Genomic DNA, 22,890 nt, shown 5'->3' with positions numbered 1-22,890 from the left:
AATCCAACTTACTTTAAAATATCACATTAGAATTTTGTCACCTTTCCAAGATCTACATTCAAAACCCTGTAAGTTGATAAAATATAATGAAAAACACCATTGCATATACAAGTTAAATACACTACAGAATATGTATAAGATCTCCACTAATCCGAGTTGCACATGTTCAACTTTTAACTGTTCTTTTTCTCTACATTTCTGTGTTGGAAAATATTTTTTTAAATAAATAACCATTTAGCAACCCTTTTATTGATACAGTAATAATAATATTTTTTATATATTATTATAATATTAATAGAGGAATATATTATACGATTTTCATTTTAAAAAGGATTTTCTCATTATATCAACACACATTCTCTTTACTCTATTCAAAAGAAATATATTTCATTTGTCACTTGTAGGACTTTTAAAAAACTTTCCTTTTGGCCATTCCAAACTGCTATATTTCTCATTGTCAGTTTCCTTGACTTTCTCAATTATCTAATTTTTTATTTTTAAAAAAATTGTATATCATAATTTTAATTATTTATTTAGAAATTACTAGTGTAATTAAAAGTATTTAATTAATTCATTTTATGCATTTAAAAACTTACTAAGTAATTTATCTTGCAAAAACTAAATGTACAAGAAAAAAGGTTATGTTTGATATTAGAATAACCAAATGCTGGAAAAAAAAAAAAAAAAAAAAAAAAAACCTTCTTTCTCCCTTTGTAATCTCAGCTTCACTATCTCAGTAATCTCTCCCTTTCTCTCTCTGGAATCTTCTCCGATCTAAGGAGTTAAACCCAACGAGAAGAAAATAGATCCGGTCAACGTAAGACAGTTCCTTTTCCAAAAAAATTCCCTCCCATGATGTTTGGTTCTTCACAAAATCTATGTTTTTCTAATTAGTTTTTCTTTCATTCTCCTTAATCTGTGTAAAATTTTGCAGAATGGAGGAAGTTCAAGAATCCCAACCCCAACCATCGCCTGGTAATTTACATGCGCTTCATGGAATAAAAAAATTATCTTTTTCTTTTTCGGACTTCACATGCACTTTTTTTTTTTTCTGAACTGTTGATGGCTGCAGGTCAAGAAGATGAAAACGAAGTGATTACTGAAAGTTCAGCATTTGTTAAAGGGGAGCCAGCCGCAGAATTCAGTAGTAGCCCCCCAAAAGTTGACTCTGAAGTTGAGGTCCTTCACGAGAAGGTCACCAAACAAATCATTAAGGAAGGCCATGGCCAGAAGCCTTCCAAATATTCAACTTGTTTCTGTAAGTACTAGTCTCACTCATCTTGTTTGTAATTGCCTACAATTCATGTTTTGATGCATGCTTCCTACTAGTGTAAAAGCTCCAGATTTACATAATTTAATTTGTAATAGTGTATGTAATTGGTTTTAAACACAATTGATGCTATCCCTGTCAATTAATTGTGCTGTTACTTCAAGCTACCATAAATTCAAGGGCTAAGTCCCAGTCTCAAATGGAACATGCTTTAATTATAGCATTAATGAAGGGGAATTTGATGGTATATAGTATTTTCAAGTTATGAGATATCAGAATTTCTTTTTTCCTTGGAATGGCTTGCATTGTGTCTAGGTATGTGTAGCAACTTGAGCTGTAATTTAAGCGATTGATGGCAATGATTTAATGTGAATATGTAAACTGGTTGGACATCAAATGGTTTTTCTCTGTGAGTAAATTTATTCTGTTGAGTTTTAAGGGTGGCAAAATCTGGAATGACCAATATTACATTGGGAGTAGTTCACTACTTCCTAATATCTGCCACTGCACCATTCTTAGTAGCCCTTTCCTGCAAAGGCTTTTCTTTTCATTGTTGGTCAAAATTATGATTGGTAGATGGTATGTGGTTGTAGTCCATTACAGGGCTTGGTCTGAGAAAACACAGCACAAGTTTGAAGACACATGGCAGGAGCAAAGGCCAATTGAGATGGTCTTGGGTAAAGGTATGTTCCTGGAAGTTTAAAGCATTGGATTTCTTTTTCGTTCATCAATAGGGTAGTAGGCTATCTCTTCTAGGCCCCTTACCGTCCTTTGAATTTGATGTGATTCTCTTAAACAGAGAAGAAAGAAATGACTGGGTTAGGCATTGGTGTGGCAAGCATGAAAGCTGGGGAGCGTGCATTGGTGCGTGTAGGCTGGGAGTTAGGATATGGAGAGGAAGGAAGCTTTTCTTTTCCAAACGTTCCACCCATGGCAGATTTAGTTTATGAAGTTGAACTCATTGGCTTCGATGAAACGAAAGAAGTAAGTTGCACTAAATACAGGATGGTTGTGGACTTGTTAAGAGGCTTATAGCACCTTAATTTTGCAGGGGAAAGCTCGAAGTGATATGACCGTGGAAGAAAGGATTGGTGCAGCAGACCGGAGAAAGATGGATGGAAATGCTCTGTATCAGGAAGAAAAGCTAGAGGAGGCTATGCAACAGTATGAAATGGTTACACACTTATGTTTCTTGCACTCTTCTGCATAGTTCTTTACTGCTCTTAGTCCATGGAAATTTCTTTCTTCACCTTTTATTTGAGGATGTTTGACAAATTTGTTACCGTCTTTGTTCTTTTCAGGCCATAGCGTATATGGGAGATGACTTTATGTTCCAGTTGTTTGGGAAATATAGAGATATGGCTCTGGCTGTAAAGAATCCGTGCCATCTTAACATGGCAGCTTGTTTGATTAAGCTGAACCGTTATGAAGAAGCTATAGGACAATGCAGCATTGTGAGTATAAGATAAGACTTCAACCAATCAATTCAGCATAAAATGCTTTGTGTGTGTTTTAATTTGTAAGCCACACCATTCATTGGTGTTTCAATAATTCCTTTTCTAAATGTAGAATCGCATCATAACTATCTCTTCTGCTAGCTACTTTCGCCCAGATTTGGATTGTGAATGGAATACAATATTATGAAAGTAAAATTATAGTCTAATAATATGCTGTTTTAGTGGACATCAGTGAGATCATAATCTCTCTTTGAGACGTTGAAGACAGCGAATGTGTTTTGTCTCAAGGGTGTTCCTTTTAAACTTATTGAAGGGAAACTTCGAACTCTTTTTTGCTTTTTGTTCTTTTGCATTATTGATTACCCTGTCAGATCATGCCAAAATAGAAAATGCCTACTTTGTCACCATTCACTACTAAGCATGTCCTCTCATATTTTGTCTAAGAAATTATGTAGCTGCTATCCACATTATAGTTGTTTTTGTTACCAGTTTAGCAAGTAAATATGGGCATCGCATTAAGTTTATTTGATATGCAATAGGATAGGGTGTTGTGTCATCTCATCTAAAATACCAATTAAGTCTAGTAGTATCTTAGAATTTTAGCTATCCACGATTGTGAATTATGATGCAATGTTAAACCGTGATTTTCTGACAAGAACTGAGATCATCTTTTTCACTCCGGAAGATTTTATTTACAGTCTATTTGAGTTTACAGCTTGAGTATTTGGGAGAGCCATGGGTGACTTTCAGCCTATTTCAATAAATTTCTCTGGGCAATTTTTTGAAAACAACTTAAAACTTGCATGACAACGACTCACTCTTATTTCTTCTATCATAGAAACACATGTTTACCTGATGAGAAGTTATTGAGTGCTTTATTAAGTTGTTTACCCAAAAGAGAAGTCATTTTGGTCAGCCACTTGTGTGTAACTTTATGATGGAACTTGCAGGTACTGGGTGAGGATGAGAACAATGTGAAGGCATTATTTAGGCGAGGTAAGGCTAGAGCAGCACTTGGGCAAACAGATGCTGCCAGGGAAGATTTTCTAAAGGCACGTAAACATGCCCCTCAAGACAAAGCAATTGCAAGAGAACTGAAATTGCTTGCTGAACATGACAAGGCCGTTTACCAAAAGCAGAAAGAGATATATAAAGGAATATTTGGACCAAGGCCTGAACCAGTTCCTAAGTCAAGAAACTGGCTCATACTTATTTGGCAGTGGTTGCTTTCAGTATTCAATGGCCTTGTCAGCCTCTTCAAGCGTGAAAGGCTTAAATCTGACTAATCAAAAAGACCATTGAAAGGCCACCTCTTGTACGACTCAGAAATTAATCATACTTTTACTATTTTCCTTTTTCTTGTGGAACAATCAGATGTTGAAAAAGCACTGGTATTTCACTCGTAGGAGTTATCTTTGACAATGCTATCAATCTGCTCTTATGTTACTTTTCATAGTTTCGTGGTTTGTTCAGAACCTCCTTGTTACTAAACTGAAATTGAAATTATCAGTGTCTCTTAAATCAGATAATCATTTTATAAAGATTTGTAGTATGCCTTTGAATTAATTCATTATTGGGGTAGCTCTAGTTCATTGATATATTCGTTACATCACTTATCTTAATCTTATCTCATTCAGTGTGAAAATTGTTGTGAAAAAAACGTAAAGAAAAAATAGGATTACTATGCTGCAGCCACTTCCTTCTTGAACGGAGAAAATCTCATCTTGAACGGAAAAAATCTCAAACATCCACTAATGATCATCACATTCTTTCCCAATTGATCAATATTCAGAGAATCACGAAAATGTCACTAATCACGAAGATAATATTCACATAGCAAAGTAAAAACATTGATTTAAAAATGGTATTCCGCAGCCATCATCTGTTACCTACACGATATTTTCCCAACATAAACTACATCAGATTTCTCTGATGCAAATAAAAGATGACCAGTGCTTGCTACCACATGGGTTTGGGCACAGTGGTCCAAGCAAAATAGGCACATACAAGCATCTGGGATATGTACACATAAACTGCAAACGATATACTCATCAGCAACAAGTCTTTCCAATCACCCTTTTGCTGTGGACTCAAATTCTGCTTCAATCTCTTCCCTGTCTTCTCAATATCACTTAACATTTTCCATTTGGACAAGTTCACCTTCGTTTCTCCCTTCTGATCTTTCTTTTCCTCCGGATCTGGTGTTCTACCCTGGCAGGATAGTTGAATCAAAATCCTGGGTCTGTTTCTGCTTGTGAATTCATCATGAGAAGGTACCCTTTTGCTGCAGCAACAGTTGCCTACAGTGAGAGCTGCCATGCCATGCATGGAAGAAGAAGGATCAGATTGTGCTTACTGATACAGAACTGTGTTGAATATAAATATCAGATATGATGGATGCAATTTGAAGCTAACAAGCACAAAAGATAAACCTGTCACTTGGTAATAGGTGGTCTCTTTCTTCACGCTAAAGAAGAAGAATTTTGTCGCACAATTTAGACTTAGATATTTTCTTCTTCAAATACCCAAATGGATAAGGAGCACTATTTTTCGTACAACCACGAATTCTGTGGTGTAGAACAAGAATCAGAGAAAAAAAAAATACCCTTTTTTTTATAGCTTCGCAGTTTTCATTGCAAAATTTCATTCTTCTTTCCTTATGATTCTTGATTCAGTGTTAATATTAGTTTATGCTATCAACTAATGACAGAACAACCTTAACGGTTGTTCATTAACACATTATGTTATTTCCTGTCTAAAAATTAATAGTCTTAATTAATAATTTTATCTTTATATGATAAAAAAAGTTCTAAAGTAAAAAATATACTCACATTTTTCAAATATTACTAACAAAATTTAATGAAACGAATTAAATTGACTTGATTTTAAAATATATTAATACTTAATTGAGTAAAAAATATAAGAATATGACTAAATATAATAAACCAAATTATTAACTAAGTCAAATTAATCTTTTTAAACCGTGTATTTAATTGCTTATCATTGAGTAAAAACGAAGGGTGGATATGAGTGCAAGTATAGCAAAGATAAAGTGAAACCGGGCACAGAGAATAAAAATGGTCAAATAAATAAGTGTCAACATGTGACGTCAATAGCATGTACAAGAGTCAAATGATGGCAGCTTTTATCACGTTCACGCTATCATTCCTATTAAAGTAATTCTCCGACCCATTTTCTCTTTATTATCTTTTTAATTTTACTTTTCTTTTACTTACTCCAACACTTTAATCAATTAATAAAAAACATGTCTGGCTAAAAACAATTTACAAAATTAATAAATAAAAAACACATTATTCATTAGGAGAACTAATCATTATGATAAAATAAAAACATTGTCCACGTCATCTATTAAGAATTAAAATTGAAAATATATATCAGCATACTCTTGTTAACTAAATACACAATGAGACTTCACTAAACTTATTTAATCTATTTTGAAAAACATTGTTTGTAATTATTTCTTTAATATTTTGTAATCTAAACTTGAAAATCTAGATTTTTCCTAATATTAATACAATAAATATTGTTTGAGAAAGTTTGACGATTCTTACTTTTTTTTAGCTATTACACAATTACATTAGTGTTTTCATATATATATATATATATATATATATATGTATGTATGTATATATATATATATATGTATGTATATATGTATATATATATATATGTATGTATATATGTATATATATATACTATTTAAGAAAAAACTAATCAATTTATATAGTTTTAGTGTAAATATTTTTATGTATTTTATAGGTTTTTTATTATAAATAATTATTTAAGAGTAAATAATGGTTATTGAAAATGGTAAAATAAAAAATAATTAAATTTACACAAGTAATCACTTAAAAATAAAATTCATAGAATAATCATTTTAATTTTACTTAAAATATTAAAATTAATATATATATATATATATATATATATATATATATAAGTTTTTTTTTTATACAATAGCATAAATATATAAACATATCTAACAATCTTTTAATGAATAACTCAAGTGACCCTAAAAATGAAAATAAAAGTATAGTTTTCATTATCATTAAAATTTGTAAAACCTAAATTATAATATTTAGTAAAATTGATCTAACATTATATATATTAATCTGCATTTAAATTTTTGGGACAAATCTCCATTTAGAACTTTGGAAATACTTGGTGCTTGTATAATTAATGTTGTTTTTTTTTTTTAACTTTTACACAAAAAGTACTTTTTATCAAACAATGATGATGAATTGGTAGTTAAATAATTAAAATATACAAAGGAATTTAAATAATTTAAATCTCGTAAATAAATGCTATAGTTACAAAATTAAAGTTTAATAGTTTTTTCTGTGTTTGATTTTTATTTTCAGTTTTATCTTATAAATACATTTAATTTAGTTTTATTTAAAAAATATTCAATATAATACATTGTGCTAAATTTACAGTAATGTATATTAATAAGTAACATTTTTGCTTAAATTTGGTTTTAATTTAATCTAAACAAGTCAAATATGTCATTTATTATTTATATTACGTATTATTATACTATAATATTAGATGGATGAAATAAAACTACATTAACCTATTTTTAGAAAAAAAAAAGTGAAACTAAAATAACATTATATAAAAAAGGTGAAATGCAATTAAAAACCATCATTGTAATAAAAAAATTACGAAAAACTATTAGACTTAAAATTAATTTAATATGCTAAATCATATAAAAAATATATATTTATATGTTTATCAGTAATAACTATTTGAATTTTGAATATTTTCATCCTTTTAATTGCAGCATTTATGGTGAGGACTTTAGTCTTTTAATCTATATTTAACTGTTTTTGACTTTGAAATGTTTTTTCAAACAATTAGTATGATTAGATTAGTATGTCATTATTTTTATGTTAAAAAAACATAAGTTTAATAAACAAAATTTAAGGTTTTTGTATTGTGAAGGAGTTAAATTATATTTTTGTATATTTCTTTTATATTATTATTTATTATATTCTTATTATATTTTTGTAATAAGTATTATTTTAATAAAAGACATAAACTCACCACATATTAATTTTTTAAATACGATTAATATTATTCAAAAATACTCATTTTATAACACTTACTTCCACATATATTATGATAAAAAAAAAAAACTTTCCAAAGAAAAGAAAACAGTCATTAAAATTTCGTTATTTATCCAAAATTCACTGTATATAAACACTAATAAAATTATATTTATAAAATATAATAATTATAATTTGTTGTGTGAGTTTAAAATGGTTGAGGTGTATTACTAGCTACCTAACTAGTTTCTATGTTTGACTCCATTAATAAATGAAAAGTTATAAAACACCAACTTCATAGCTTTTCAAACACAATTATGGTCAAAAATATTTATATTTCCAACTTTCACCAACTTTTTACTCCAAAAGCCACAATTGCAAACTACACCTTTTGCACATCAATTTCCAATATAAAATAATACAATTTTTTAATTCTAAGGAATCACTTCTTAAATTAATTTTAATTTTAATTTTTAATAAATTACAGCTTAATACTGTTTTTTAATAAAAAAGAATAATAATACCATAATACACTTTTATATTTATTTGACACATAATATAAGAATAAAATGATTCAAAAACATAATTTTTTTTAATTTTTTAAAAAAAAAATAAAGATAATGTCAAATAAATATAAAATATTTAAGTATGTCAAAAAATCATTTTTATAAAAAAACATTCTTTATTATATTGGCATGTCACAATTTTTTATTATATTATTATATTTTTTAACTTTTAAAAGTTGAAATAAAAAATAACATAATTTTAATTCAATATATTTTAAACTAAAATCAAAACAAAATAACATAGTCTTAGTATAATATTGATAAGAAAAACTACACTGTAATAAAAAAAAACAGTCACAAATTAGTGTATAACAAAATTAAACAAAATTTTCTTTATTAAATTCAACTAAATTGAGTTTGATTTAACAACTACTGCATGCATCAACTGCTCTTATTCATGACATTATTGTTTTGATTGAATATGAAATGAAAGACATGAGGGTAACACGTGTCAGACAACGAACGGTGCAGGAACAGGAAACACACAGAATTGGTGAATCCACCACACGGAATTCAAATCACCCCAACCATAACAGTACAAAGTACAAACAAGTCAAGTGTCTTCCTAATTTTATAATACCACTAAAATGCGCTGGATATGCGCAGTGCGCCCCTCCTTGTTCCATTTCGCTTTCCCACATCTCCAAGCATTAGGAGTGCGTTGTGCGCACTTTGCGTATGGAAGTCTAACTCCTTCTTCTTTTTCTTCTTCTCTCTCTTCTATAGTTAAACTGCGTTGACTGAGATAAAACCTTCACTTTTTTCGTTTCTTTCCTTTTTCCCATTCTCTTCTCTATTATTTAACATCGCCGCACCGCCACCGTTCGCCTGAATATCTTCACCGGTAACTTGCTCCATCCACTGCACTTATTTTTAATTTTTCTTCTTGTTTTCCTTGTAAGCACCTTCCCTGTTCCGTTCTCTGTCGAACTAGGGTTTCCGAAACCCTAGTTGTTGTTGTTGTTGCTATCACTGCTCCATGAGTCTGGGACGAACCTTGTTGGAGTTATTCAGATTCACCTGGTTGAGATAAACGACGGCGATTTTAGACTGCGTTTTGGTGATTTTTTGAATATGAAGAGATTGAGGTCGAGCGATGATCTTCACTCGTACGGCGGCGAGAAGAATAGCAATGGTTGCAAGGATTCCGGTAATCTCAACCGTTCGTTTTCGTCGGCGCAGCGGAGTTTCTATTACAAGCCCGATAATGCGCGCAAGGGTTTGGTCTCATCTTCGTCGTCCCGGTACGAGAGGGATCGGACAGTTGAAGAGGACCGGGAGGGTTTGAGGGTGGTTCGGAAGCGATCTGAGCACGATTTCGAGGGATTTGATCGGAGGAAAGGGTTCGATCGGTATAGAGAGAGTGATCGGAGTTTGATGCACCGGTCGGAGAGTTTCTGCAGCGGTGGGTCGCGGAGGGATCAGTTTCCGAAGGGTTTTCGGTCGGAGAGGGAGCGGTCGCGTAGGGAGGGGAGTGTGTCGTCTTGGCGGAGAGGGTTGAAGGATTTGGATGAAAGGGAGAGGGTGGTGCGTTCGCCCAAGGGTTTGAGGGATGTGAAGTCTCCGTCTTGGTCCAAGGATTCTGTTTCGGAGAGCGAGCAATCTAAGAAGAGATCTTCTTCTCCCAGACCCTTCAGAGAGGGTAATTTCAACAAGTCTAAGTCTAAGTCTCCCACTTGGTCTAAGGATTCTGTTTCGGAGAGCGAGCAGTCCAAAAGTGTTGAGGTGAAGAAAGCTGAAGAGGAGTTATTGCAGCAGGTTCAGAGTGGGAGTAGTAGTGAGATGGAAGAAGGGGAGCTTGAACCTGAGCCCCAAACGGAAATGGTTGCTCCTGCGAGTGAAGACTTGCCCCCATCTGTTACTTTGGAGACTGATGAGAGGCAAGTTCAGAAAAATGAATGTCACCCCAATGATGATGACACTGATGCTTTGATGGATGAGAGACACGAGTTGTCTACTAAGGAAGAGGTGAAACCTAACGAGGAGGTTGGTTTTGAGGTTAAGGATGCAGAGAAAGAGGCTGATGAGATGCCGGATGTCCAGGATGATCCGACTGAGAAAATGGCTGTTGCTGAAACTGAACTTGGTTCTGTGGGGAATGGTGATGACGATAAAACAGAGCAGTGTTTGGATGTCGGTGCTGGGTACGAGGAGGAAACAAAGAGGGGTGGGGATGTGGAGAAGGAGAAGCTGGTGTTGAATGAAGACGAGTCTAAAGATGACAAGGGTGTAGATCTCGGAACCGGCACGAATGTTGTCAAACCCGAGTTAAATGACGGAGTGTCAACAGAAAATGAAGTCCCCAAGGAAGTGGACAGAGAAGTGACGATGGAGGGTGTGGCCAACAATGTCAAGGATAAGGGGAAAGGAATTTCTGTTGCACTTGCACCTCCTACTGATGTTGCTCATTCTTCAGATGATGGCTTGTGGATGGAGAGAGGATCGATGGACCTCCCAACGTGTTCTGTTGATGTTATAGAAGGTCCAAGCACAAGGGGATTTGAGTTGTTCTCCAGATCTCCTGTTAGGAAAGTGGAGAAAGTGGACCACTCGGTTCTCAACAAGCAGAAGTATGACTTGGAGCAGCTTGATCTTACTCTTAGCTTGCCAAATGTTTTGTTACCTATTGGTGCTCATGAGACTGGAACTCATGAAACAACATCACAAGCCCCTGGATCCCCCTCTCAAGCACGGAGTGTGCAGTCTTTAAGTAATACATTTTGCACCAACTCGGATGGTTTTCCTGCATCAATGTCCCTTTCAGGTTCCCAATCATTTTATCATAATCCAAGCTGTTCGTTGACAAAGAACTCAGTGGACTATGAACAGTCAGTTGGCAGTCGCCCTTTGTTCCAGGGAATAGATCAAGTTTCCCAGGGGTGTTGGCAAGGTCAGTCTCAGAGTGATCCCAAACAGAAAGAAGTTCCGTTTGGTCAAAGAACCTCGGTTAATGGAAATGGCTCCCTTTTCCAGTCTCAGGCATCATGGGGTGTTTTAGACAGTCAAGCTGTGAAGGGTCAACACTCCAGAGTTCTAGAAGGAAGTTCAAAAGTTGCGGGTGGACTTGATAGGCAATTGAGCTTTCATAGGCAGTTTTCAGGGCAGTCAAGACGCCATGATGATGTTAGATCTCCGCCACAGAGTGTTGGGTCTCATGATATTGGATCAAATTACAGCTTTGAGAAAAAGAGGGAGGTTAGAGACAGGAGTAGTGGTAGTCTGTATCGAACTACCAGCCAGAAGGAACAAGAACAACTTACGATGGGTGGAGCTGATTTTGTTGAGACAATCATTGCAAGAATTGTTTCTGAACCTGTTCATGCAATGTCCAGAAAATTTCATGAAATGACAGGACAGTCCATAGCATGTCTGAAGGAGGGTATTCGTGAAATCATGCTCAATGCTGATAAGCACGGGCAGATACTTGCTTTCCAAAAAGTTCTTCAGAACAGGTCTGATGTAATCTTGGATGTTCTATTGAAGTGCCATCGAGTGCAACTGGAAATTTTGGTTGCTTTGAAAACTGGTTTAACTCATTTCCTCCACATAGACAGCAGCATTTCGTCTTCTGAGTTGGCTCAAATTTTTCTGAACTCGAGGTGTAAGAATATTTCATGTCGAAGTCAGTTACCTGTAGATGAATGTGATTGCAAGGTTTGTGCGCAGAAGAATGGTTTTTGCAGGGAATGTATGTGCCTTGTGTGTTCTAAGTTTGACAATGCCTCAAATACATGTAGCTGGGTGGGATGTGATGTTTGCCTTCATTGGTGCCATACTGACTGTGGATTACGGGAATCTTATATTAGAAATGGGCATGGGACAAAAGGGATGGCTGAAATGCAGTTTCACTGCATTGCTTGTGACCATCCTTCTGAGATGTTTGGCTTTGTCAAGGAGGTGTTTCATAATTTTGCAAAAGAATGGTCTGTTGAAGCCCTTTGCAGAGAGCTTGAATATGTGAAGAGAATATTTTCTGCCAGCAAGGATATGAGAGGGAGACAGTTGCATGAAATTGCAGAGCAAATGCTGCCGAGGCTAGCAAATAAGTCTAATCTTCCTGAGGTTTTGAGGCACATCATGTCTTTCCTTTCGGGTAAGAAACAATTTTTTTCCACGATTACACACTTGTCTATTCTGTTTTATTTCTGTAGGCTAAATTTTGCTGTAAGTAAAATGTTTGCATTAAGCTCTCATTCATGTACATGGAAAAATTATTTGATGAGTGAACTGCTTGTGCTAACTTGCAGTTAACTAGTAGTAATTTAGAAAATCTGATATTGATTACACGTGAATCAAGACACCCAGACTTTCCAGACTTTGTTCCGAATTGTTTGTGTTAAGTTTTTCGAATCAATGGGACTTGTCACCCGTACTCCAATTTCTATAATAATTAAAACTAGGATAAATAATATGAAGCATTACTTTCTTTGCATTATTGAATGAAATATTTATTGTTACTGAAAGTCATCCTTTCTATCGGATGACAGTGATGAAAATATTATGTACGAGTAAAAGATTCTAAGTACGAGTAGTTTATTTTTGCTGCAGCAAGTGATGCTGTTTAACCTGGTATGTTTGGAATTTGCGGAAATCATTTTGTACTGATTGTAAAACCAGGGAAAATGTGATGGTGTTATAGATATGAGATCTGTGCATAATTTAAGATAAGATATTACAGATATTGGGTCATGCTATTTCCTAAGTTTTATTTTGTTGAGCATTGATTTTCTTTTGAGGTTTTGCGTAACTAGTTTTTGTTAAAGGTGAACTGTAAGGGCGTGTATTTAAATGTGATATGGTCATTGCAGATGGTGATTCTTCCAAATTAGCCATGACAGCAAACTTTCCTGGGAAGGAGCAGATTAAAGAAAACAATGGAGTAGCAGGGCCTAGCCAGGAAGCAGCAGCTTGGATGAAATCTATTTATTCGGAAAAGCCACCTCTGTTAGAAAGGCCTGTGAATATCCTTCCTACCTTTGACCAGAATGATAAAAGAACACTTGCGCAAGAGTTACAGATGAGTAGCATCCAGAAGGACTACTGTTTTGACGAATTGGAGAGTGTAGTAAAAATTAAACAGGCAGAGGCTAAAATGTTTCAATCACGTGCTGATGATGCTAGAAGAGAAGCTGAAGGGTTGAAGCGCATTGCCCTTGCAAAGAATGAGAAAATTGAGGAAGAATATGCCAATCGAATTGCCAAGTTGCGATTGAGTGAGACTGATGAAATTCGTAAACAAAAATTTGAAGAAGCCCAAGCATTAGAGAGGGCACATCTGGAGTATTTAAACATGAAAAGGAGAATGGAGACAGACATTAAAGATCTGTTATCCAAAATGGAAGCTACTAAAATGAGCCTTGCCATGTGATCAGATAAAAAAAAATCTAGAGTAGTACTTTCAGGTAAATGTATTATGCCCCATCCTGAAATTTGTAGGTTCTGATGCCACCATATTTGTGTGAGCTACTTTAGTCCTGATCCTTAGTTGTATCTATTTGTTGTTGTAGTCCATTTTGTTTTTAAGCTGCTAACCAAAACCTGTAGAGTCATCACAGCAGTTATTAGTCTTATGAAACAATATCAGTTATGAAAGCAAGTTAAATAGATTATCATCCAAATGCACTTACAACAATGTCTAGCATGATGTAGACGGGTTTGCTGTACAGGCTCTTTTATACTGAGTGTCAGCAAACGAGATTATGAAATTATAACATTGGTGACTATTGTACCTTCAATGTACTCATCACTTCATTAATGTTGTAACTAGTCAAATGATGATTTCATGTTTATCCCTTCCCCAGGGCAAAACATCCCTTTCTGATGTTTCATGTTCATGGTAGTTGCGCAGGTCTTTTCTTAACCTGAGAAAATTCAGTGCTTAATCGGCAGACAGGTACTTCTTTGGAAAATAAGTGTTTTTTGGAGTTTATTTATTTATTTATTGGAAGTGTAATTCAAACAGGTTTGTATCATCGTCCCAGCCGGCAATCCTGTTTGAGATATAGTGTCAATTATATTGGATTGACCGTGAATAAAAATGTGAAATTTAAATTAAGCTATGGATTCTATCTTAGCATAAAGTTAAATGGAGAAAAGGGTGAAATGGTCTAAATTTAATACAAGTTTTATATATTCTGTGGAAACTTCTGGGCTGCTAAAGAACAGATAATATACTAAACCATTGACCTCTTTTTTTTGGGTCATTTGCCCAAAATAAAGAAATCTGCTACTTTGTTTTTATCTTTCGACAGATTCAATTGCTTTATAAGATTTTCCGGTTGACAAAACGCAGTAGTTGTTGAAAAACATCTATTTAAATAAGCTTATTTGCAATTATTTTATTTATTTATATTTTTAAATGAATATTACAGTAATAATATTTTAAGTGTGATATTAAAGATACAATTTGTCCCTGTAAATGCAAAAGAAGGGTCACAAACTTTTCAAAAACTTGAGATATTTCTCTTTGGTTTTTAGAATGAAAGATTTCCCCAACTAAAATACAACAAAGTCCACAAAAGAAGACCAAAGAATGAAATAAAAGTTTCTTATATTAACCTTCTCCACGCAACCGTCCACACTAGATGTTAAGTTTGTGGACAAGAATTTTAGGGTTTACTAAAATTATTTCTATCACACTCAATAATTTTATCTTATTTCACAACTATAATAAACATATGTTTAAAAATAAATAATATTTTAAATATATAATGATTAATTTTAAAACAAAATAATATTTAAATTAGATTTAATTTGACTCTTAAGGACTATTGAATATGGTAAAAGCGAAAATATTTATTATTTTTATAATTATAGCACTCAATTTAATGTACATATTAACATATATTTCATAATTATATTCAGATATTCTAATTTTGTGTGAAAAAGTACTGTAATAGGTAAATTTTGAGGAAAATAAGTTTACGGGTTGAATCAATTGAACTTATGGATGTTTCAGATAAAGGATTTAATATTTTAGTTAAAATACAGATGGCAAAAAAAATGATTGTACTTTGTAAGAGTTGAAAATTGACATAATAGTTAGATTAAAAAATTGTTTAAAAACTATGAACATATATCAGTACAATAAAAATATAATTATCATTTTAAAAAGTAATTAAATAATGATAATGCCTTTTAAAATATTTTTTTTATTTGAATTTAAAATACTTTAATTGATGACAATTATCATATTCTAAATCCATATGGAATTGAAAAAAACAAATACATATATCTTAATTATTTTAATTTTAAATTACGAATACATTTTTCAACAAATACGAGTATAGATGAGTTATGATAAGATACTTTTCATTGTAAAATGTTGTTCATAATGAAATTAACATGGACAAAAGCAATATTTCTTTTCATAATTCCCCATAATTTTAAAAAAGAAGGAATAATTTTATTTGTCTTCTTAATAATTACAAGCAAAAATAATATAAAATGAATGGTATAAACAGAAGACAGAGGTTTCGTGAGAGGCCACCTTCTCCCTCTGCCAAACTCGGACTTTGCTGCAAAAATTAATTAATATTCACGAGTGTCATTAATTAAATTATTTATGAGAAGGAGATAATACAATTTTTTTAAACCACTTTTTTAATTAAAATATTTATAAAACTTTTTTTTTACTAAACAGAGATGGAGAAGGATAAGTTATTGATTTTTTAAAATAAATTTAATAAATAGAAAATATAAAATATGTGAAAAAAAAGTGTTCATGACATTTTTCAGAATTATCTTATACATTTATTTTAAAAATTTGAATATCAAGACCTTTTTGCCTCTATTTTTCTTCTTTACTATATATATAACTTAATTTTTATGTATATTTAGATGTAATATATTATTTATTATTTATTAATAGGTTGTCTGTGTTAGTCTTTCTCTGAACTACTATATATAAAAAATAACTGGCTTTTAAACACAATTTAAGAACACTCATCTAAATAATAACTTAAGGATATTATTTTAAAAATGCATGAGAATTGTCTTTCAGTGGAAAGAAATGGCACTATACGATATTAAAATAAAAACATTATATTTATATGATAATACAAAAGTAAAAATGGTAAAAATATATTTCTAATCATTGGATTTTATATGAGATAATATTAAATAAAAGTAGCTTTTTTTATGAAATAAAAGTAGCATTTAATTAATTAATATAATTTAAAATTACCTTAATTAATTAATAAGAGATGCATGTGGTGGTGCCGTGGTACCTTAATTTGCTATGATTAAAAAAACTAATTCTTAGGGCCAAACCAGATGCCAGTAGCAGGAGTTACGGAGAAAAACTAGGTTTGAAAAGTCAACGATTAAATTAATATCATAGTTTTAATACAATTTTTTTTACTCGTTTAACATTTTAAAAATAATAATAAGCTTAAATACCATCTATAATAATAAGATTAATCCCACTTCATCTTAGTGTCATATTATATTTATATTCGTATATTACTCTCTTCAAAATTTAAAAAAAAAATACTAAATTAAACCAAGTATATTAAAGTAATATTGAACTGTATAAAGATTTTGAATATTTTATTTAATAAACAAAAATATTATTAAAAAATTCCGAATTATTCAGAGGACTACTAGAATGCCCGTGTTAGCATTTTTAATATATTATTAACATACTAGAGTGGTTGGTCATGAAAATAAAATTATTACATAAATAAAATTTCTTAGTACTTGTTTCAGTAATTAAAACATTTAATAAAGTTTGCTAAATGTTTTTTTTTATTTTTTTTTTACTTTTTTGACACACTTTCAAATCCAATTTTAACTACATTCCATTGGCATCTTCTTCAATTTTTTGGTTTAATTAAATTTCGACTTATTTGTAAATTTGAGTAAATTGAGTTATTATTTGCTTTTTATGGTTGATTAACAATACTAAAAATATGTATATTTTTCAATCGAGTATTTAATGTTTAATTTTTTTCATTAATTAAGTGTCATGATTATCTATTATAATAAAAACAGAAATCAATGTGATTACTTCTTTATTCAACACATTTTCAATAAAAATAATCTTTGTTACATTAACTGCACTACCATTCTTCTATTAACCACATGCAAAATTTCTTAATATGTAGATATATATATATAAACAATATGATCGAGTAAGAAATCAACCATGTTACCCAGTTAACAAAAGAAAAATTAATTAATAAAAGTTTAATTGCAAAATATAAAAATTTAAGTATTCAATAAAGTAGGAAAATTTAACAGGGAATTAAATTAATAGAAAATATTGAAAATTAGGAGTGTCTTCAAAACTTGATTAAGCTTCTATTTTATATGACAAAACAAACTTGCAACTCACTGCACAGATTGAAAAAGCATGAAAAGTGGCGAATTGTTAGCAATGTATGCTCTGTTGTTACACCATAAAAGGGAGTAGAGTTCCATCTTCTGATCTTGCACACTGAAACTCTTCTCTTCCTTACCAACACCACTTCTTGCACAGTCACATTTGCTTGTTTAGGTGCTGAGAATGTCAGTGACATTCATATTCACACTTTCTGTTGCCATACTATGTGCTGCTTCAGCCTTTGCAGCAGTTCAACACAGATCACCAGAAGGTAATGCTATCTGATTACAAAACTGTATCATATGTGCAACTCTACTTTGATTCTGATACCTAACACATGTTGTTAGAAGTTTTGTACAGACTAGAAATAAAACCAATTTAGAATATATAAGTAAGTACAAACCTTAAAAGTAAGTTTTGTAGGGTTGAGTTAGGTTTAAAATTTACTTCTTAACATATAACATATGTTATAGTTTTCACATATACTAACATTTTGTGCTGGTTTTTCTGTTTTCTGATAGTTTACTTGCAGAATGGTAACTTTGAGGAGAAACCAGACCCCAGATACCTCAAGAAAAGTAGACTCATTGGGAAATATGCTCTTCCAAAATGGGAGATCAATGGTCATGTTGAGTATGTGTCAGGAGGGCCACAACCTGGAGGCATGTACTTCCCAGTTAGTGATGGAGTGCATGCTGTGAGGCTTGGAAATGAGGCTTCAATCTCACAAACTGTGAGGGTTAAGCCTGGGAAATGGTATGCTCTAATTGTAGGAGCCTCAAGGACTTGTGCTCAAGATGAGATGTTAAGGATCTCAGTGCCTCCACACTCTGGAGATGTTCCTTTGCAGACCCTTTATAGCCTCAATGGTGATGTTATTGCTTGGGGATTCAAGTCCATTTCTTCTGTTGCAAAAGTGATTTTCCATAACCCTGGAATTCAAGAAGATCCTTCATGTGGTCCACTGTTGGATGCTGTTGCTATTGCTCAGTTCAACCCTCCAAAGCCTACAAGAGGTAATCAAACGTACCGCATTACGTATATGATATTGGTTGTGAAGAATTCAAGTGTAAGTCCAAATTCCATATTAAATAGAAATGACAATGAAATATTATATAAAAGTGAAAGACTCATTAATTCATTGTTTTAAGATTTTGGGTAGAGAGTTGTGTCGAGTGGACTCATCTCATTAGTATTGTGTCTTTCCAGTGAACTTCCTCCTCGATGAAACCAAAGTTTGATGCATAAAAAAATTGATATAATTTTTAATTTGTCAATGTTCTTTATTTGGGAGTTGGTTTTGGCTATTGGGGTATCTAATAAGATTACCTACAATTTGGTGTGTTGCAGATAATTTGGTTAAAAATAGTGGCTTTGAGGAGGGTCCATTCCCTATTTTCAACACTTCAAACGGTGTTCTGCTACCTCCCAAACAAGAAGATCTTGTGTCTCCACTACCTGGTTGGATAATTGAATCCATCAAAGCCGTGAAGTTCATAGATTCAAAGCATTTTAGTGTCCCACTTGGACATGGAGCAATAGAGCTTATTGCAGGCAGGGAAAGTGCCATTGCCCAAATTCTCAGAACAGTTCCCAACAAAGTCTACAACATGAAGTTCACAGTTGGAGACGCCAAAAATGCTTGTCACGGATCGATGATGGTTGAAGCATTTGCAGCAAAAGATACCCTCAAAGTTCCCTTCAAATCGGAAGGAAAAGGAAAATTCAAGACTGTGAGCTTCAAGTTCAGAGCAATTGAAAACAGAACTCGAATAACATTCTACAGCTCTTTCTACCATACAAGAATTCACGACTATGGATCTCTTTGTGGCCCTGTTATTGATCAAGTTATAGTGTCTCCTGTTGCCTAAGCACTCTTTCTGCCAAACATAGTAATTTTTAGATTTTGCATTGTATGTGGAGATGAAAAATATTGTACCAGTCTTGCGACTGAATTTGTCCCTTCCTTTTCTTCCTGTAATACAAGTGAATGAGATCAATTTCTATGTTCACCACAAACCTTGATAAAATAATGTTTTGGAGTTTGTATTTCCTCAAATAGGATACTTGCATCTGATCAGTTGCATAGCTTTGTGTTGGAAATGTAACTCACATCAAGTTGATCTATAAACTTATTATCTCTTGTGTCGGATGTGATATCAATTTCTTATGTACATTAGACTCATTTTGTTTAAATGAATACACTATGGTTCCTGTATCGAAAGTCTTTTTGACAAAGTATTCATGCAAATGTGTCCCTTATTTTTAATCAAAGCCAGAATTTATATTACAACAGTTGATTCAAAACTTCCTAGTTCGGCATTCATTTGTTCAGTAACTTAGCTAAGAATACATGGATGTACAACGTTCTCTTTGAATATTTACCTGCACATTTCCACCTCAAAAATAAGAATGAACCCCCTCAACTCTCAATCATAACATGACATTATGATTTCTGGTAACACTTTAGATGCTAATTGCTATTGGGGTGTTTCATTTTGTAATATGAACACAGCACAACAACTATAATTTTTCCTTTCATGCATTCCTAAACTATAAAATGGGATCGCAGATGCATGTGCTAAGGCATCAATAACATGGCATTAGCATCAAACACCAGTGCTACAAATATTTTATTGTATGCACACTTCACAAAACATAAGACTCATCGTAAAGGAAGTACGGAAAGATCTTAAATGCGTACTTGTGACCAAGCATGTGATCAAAGAAACACAAAGTTGGATCCAAGAAAGACATCTCATATTCTTGAATAGTTTAGATACAGTCAAATGAATATATGAATAGATAAATGAATCCATGTATTTATATGTCATTCCCCATGTTCAGCTAATTAAAGAAGAACAAAAAAGTAGAATTGCATGTGGAATCTGTCACCATGAAGTGCACAGTGAGGTCTATATCAGGTTTCTCTGTCACTGCTAAGAAAATCCATCTGGTTTAAGGTTTATGATGTGTGAGAGTTGATCAAGAGCTAACATAAAAAAAAAAGGTGATGATTGAGTTAACATCATACTAACTTGAACTATAATTGATACAGAAAGATAGAGTACAAAGTGGGTCACATGACTAGTTACCATACCCCTAAAAAAGTAGGCAAATTTCACTTATCTTATCACTGTTTACAACTATATGCAATAATTTCATTCAAATTCCTATTGCCTTCACATCTCATCATCACCCACATGAATTCGGGAAATGCATCTAAAATCTTAACTGCAAAATCGTATGCATATACCTAAGCAAAGAGTAAACTGAATGAATCAAGAGCAGAACAAACTCTTGGTATGTTCTGCCAGCATTCCAAAATCTCATGAAACAATCAGAAATTTTCATATTCAGTTCCTTTTCACATGTCTCTACCTACATAACATAATCACTGAAATAGGCAATGATTTTACTCAGTACTTAATACTCAGAACACAAGAAGATTTCAAAAGTTTACCAGTTGATAACAGATCTACTAAGGGAATGGTGAAAAATTCTAGTTAACTATGTCACAAGCTATTTGTCAACAAAGAAGAACAACAATCTTTCATTACACTTGTAGCTGAGTACATGATCCAAACTTTCGGTGCCAACCCTCAAGCCGTTTAAAAATAGGCGAGGGACAGCAACCAAAATTCACAGTAGTTGGTAACCTTAACCAATTTGTGAATCAAACTAATTATCAAGGAAAGACACACTTGTTTCAGCCCAATATAATTGTTGTCCAAAACAAGGTCAGATAATTACAACGATGGTTGCACAGCAGCAAAGCGAATCAAGTACCCAACTTCTGGCACTCAACTCAAACGGGTCAAATTTCAAGTTCTTTTCCCATGATCAACCGACACCGTAAGCAATCCGTTTCAAAGACTCAATTTTTCCACCATGTGCTCCGAGACTTCTTCAACCCAACCTCAATCACGCACGACAAAACCCGTTTCATTCTTGAACCAGACCCTCCACTTTCCCACACCCCTTCTTGTGATTCTTCCTCTGCTCGAGTGTGGTAAAAGCAATAACATGATTCCGAGGGTGCCCACAAGGAAAAATTCGAAATTTCCATGGCTGCATAGCTTAAAGTGAAGCATCTAATCGGAGATAGCATGGTCGTGCCAGCAGAGGAGCATGGCTATGCAGCGTCCGAATATGTAGAAGCGCGTTTTCTGCTGCTTCGCCACCATAAAGCACCGTTTTCGAAGGCTCGTTTTCCGGCAAGGTTGAGAGAGAGGCATGGTTAGGTACGATGAATGAATGAAACTAAAACCTGAGATGATGTTCGCACTTTGCAGGGAATGCTACATTAACATAACCATCTCTTAGTTGGTTTTATAGAACGTGTTGGGGTCCACTCGTTGGTTCAGTAATACTCAATTTTTCTCTTTTGATCTTCAACTTGTTTCTGGGCCCGCTTTTCAACGTTATTGTCGATTCACCATGCATTATGCTCTGATTTTCATGTCACCATCGTACGCTGGTATCATATACCTTACGCGTATGAAAATAAAGTCACCAATTTCAAACCCTGTTTTAACAAAGATACCTTTTGGTCATCACTATATTTTATAAATGGGTTAAATATATTTTTACTTTTTTGGACAATTTTGGTTTTAGTTTATGTTTTAAATTAAGATACAATTTAGTTATTCAATTTTAAAAAACTCTGATTTTAGTCATTTTTACTAATTTTTTTTAATTTTATTTGTTGTTTCATTATAGCATTGGGATTGTTTACACTGTTTGACACATTTTTGCTTCAATGTTAATTGAGTAACGCATTTGAAATAACAAATAAAGTTAAAAAAAATTGGTAAAAAAGACTAAAACCAGAGTTTTCTAAAATTGAAGAACTAAATTGTACTCCACTTTTTTAAAAGAGATACTAAAACCAAAATCGCCCCAAAGTATAGGGGCTAAAAACATATTTAATCCTTTTATAAATTCACGAAAAAGAAATATGAAATATTTTATACAACAAAAAGATAAATTGAATTATGGAAACATTTTATCCAAATGAAATTTAATTTCAGTTAAAAAAAATAGCATTATTTATAATTATATTACTCTCAATTTTAAATTTAATTTAACCACACAAAATCGATTTATAAGATGACATTTGTATTCTTTTATATATTTTAAATTAATTTTATCTCTAATTGATATAGAACTTTCAATCCACCATTTCATGTCGAGATATATA

The 22,890-nt window shown here is 32.7% G+C and overlaps 3 protein-coding genes across 6 annotated transcripts; all 3 read left to right on the top strand.

Annotated features, from left to right (window-relative positions):
* Positions 1 to 682: 682 nt before the first annotated feature.
* On the top strand, positions 683 to 4,293 carry LOC106779467 (peptidyl-prolyl cis-trans isomerase FKBP42). Its single transcript, XM_014667575.2, has 8 exons — positions 683 to 817; positions 935 to 975; positions 1,073 to 1,258; positions 1,864 to 1,953; positions 2,070 to 2,254; positions 2,322 to 2,444; positions 2,572 to 2,724; positions 3,678 to 4,293. The coding sequence occupies exons 2-8, from the start codon at positions 936 to 938 to the stop codon at positions 4,011 to 4,013; spliced, it is 1,113 nt and encodes a 370-aa protein (XP_014523061.1). The 5' UTR covers positions 683 to 817; position 935; the 3' UTR covers positions 4,014 to 4,293.
* Positions 4,294 to 9,024: 4,731 nt separating this feature from the next.
* Positions 9,025 to 14,417, top strand: LOC106779004 (protein OBERON 4). 4 transcript variants are annotated; one of them, XM_022777109.1, is made up of 3 exons: positions 9,025 to 12,455; positions 13,171 to 13,764; positions 14,211 to 14,417. In XM_022777109.1, the coding sequence occupies exons 1-2, from the start codon at positions 9,437 to 9,439 to the stop codon at positions 13,728 to 13,730; spliced, it is 3,579 nt and encodes a 1,192-aa protein (XP_022632830.1). In that variant the 5' UTR covers positions 9,025 to 9,436; the 3' UTR covers positions 13,731 to 13,764; positions 14,211 to 14,417. The 4 variants fall into 4 exon arrangements, with proteins under 4 accessions (XP_022632830.1, XP_022632821.1, XP_022632826.1 ...); XM_022777100.1 differs by having other exon boundaries at positions 14,203 to 14,417; XM_022777105.1 differs by having other exon boundaries at positions 14,164 to 14,417.
* Positions 14,418 to 17,668: 3,251 nt separating this feature from the next.
* LOC106779474 lies at positions 17,669 to 19,842 on the top strand. Its single transcript, XM_014667588.2, has 3 exons — positions 17,669 to 17,958; positions 18,209 to 18,703; positions 19,038 to 19,842. Exons 1-3 carry the CDS (start codon positions 17,871 to 17,873, stop codon positions 19,556 to 19,558), a joined length of 1,104 nt encoding a protein of 367 aa, XP_014523074.1. The 5' UTR covers positions 17,669 to 17,870; the 3' UTR covers positions 19,559 to 19,842.
* Positions 19,843 to 22,890: the final 3,048 nt, after the last annotated feature.

This window comes from Vigna radiata, chromosome 2 (genome assembly GCF_000741045.1).
Source record: "Vigna radiata var. radiata cultivar VC1973A chromosome 2, Vradiata_ver6, whole genome shotgun sequence".
In the NCBI taxonomy this organism is placed as follows: domain Eukaryota; kingdom Viridiplantae; phylum Streptophyta; class Magnoliopsida; order Fabales; family Fabaceae; genus Vigna; species Vigna radiata.
Note: the sequence above shows the minus strand (reverse complement) of the source record. Positions and strands in the feature narration are given on the sequence as shown.

Excerpts from the sequence above, each read along its gene's own strand:
- LOC106779467 (XM_014667575.2), top strand. The coding sequence starts at position 936 with ATGGAGGAAGTTCAAGAATCCCAACCCCAACCATCGCCTG. Across the intron at positions 976-1,072 it reads CCAACCCCAACCATCGCCTG|GTCAAGAAGATGAAAACGAA; the intron begins GTAATTTACATG and ends TGATGGCTGCAG. Across the intron at positions 1,259-1,863 it reads CAAATATTCAACTTGTTTCT|TCCATTACAGGGCTTGGTCT; the intron begins GTAAGTACTAGT and ends ATGTGGTTGTAG.
- LOC106779004 (XM_022777109.1), top strand. The coding sequence starts at position 9,437 with ATGAAGAGATTGAGGTCGAGCGATGATCTTCACTCGTACGGCGGCGAG. Across the intron at positions 12,456-13,170 it reads CATCATGTCTTTCCTTTCGG|ATGGTGATTCTTCCAAATTA; the intron begins GTAAGAAACAAT and ends TGGTCATTGCAG.
- LOC106779474 (XM_014667588.2), top strand. The coding sequence starts at position 17,871 with ATGTCAGTGACATTCATATTCACACTTTCTGTTGCCATACTATGTGCT. Across the intron at positions 17,959-18,208 it reads TCAACACAGATCACCAGAAG|TTTACTTGCAGAATGGTAAC; the intron begins GTAATGCTATCT and ends GTTTTCTGATAG. Across the intron at positions 18,704-19,037 it reads CCCTCCAAAGCCTACAAGAG|ATAATTTGGTTAAAAATAGT; the intron begins GTAATCAAACGT and ends GGTGTGTTGCAG.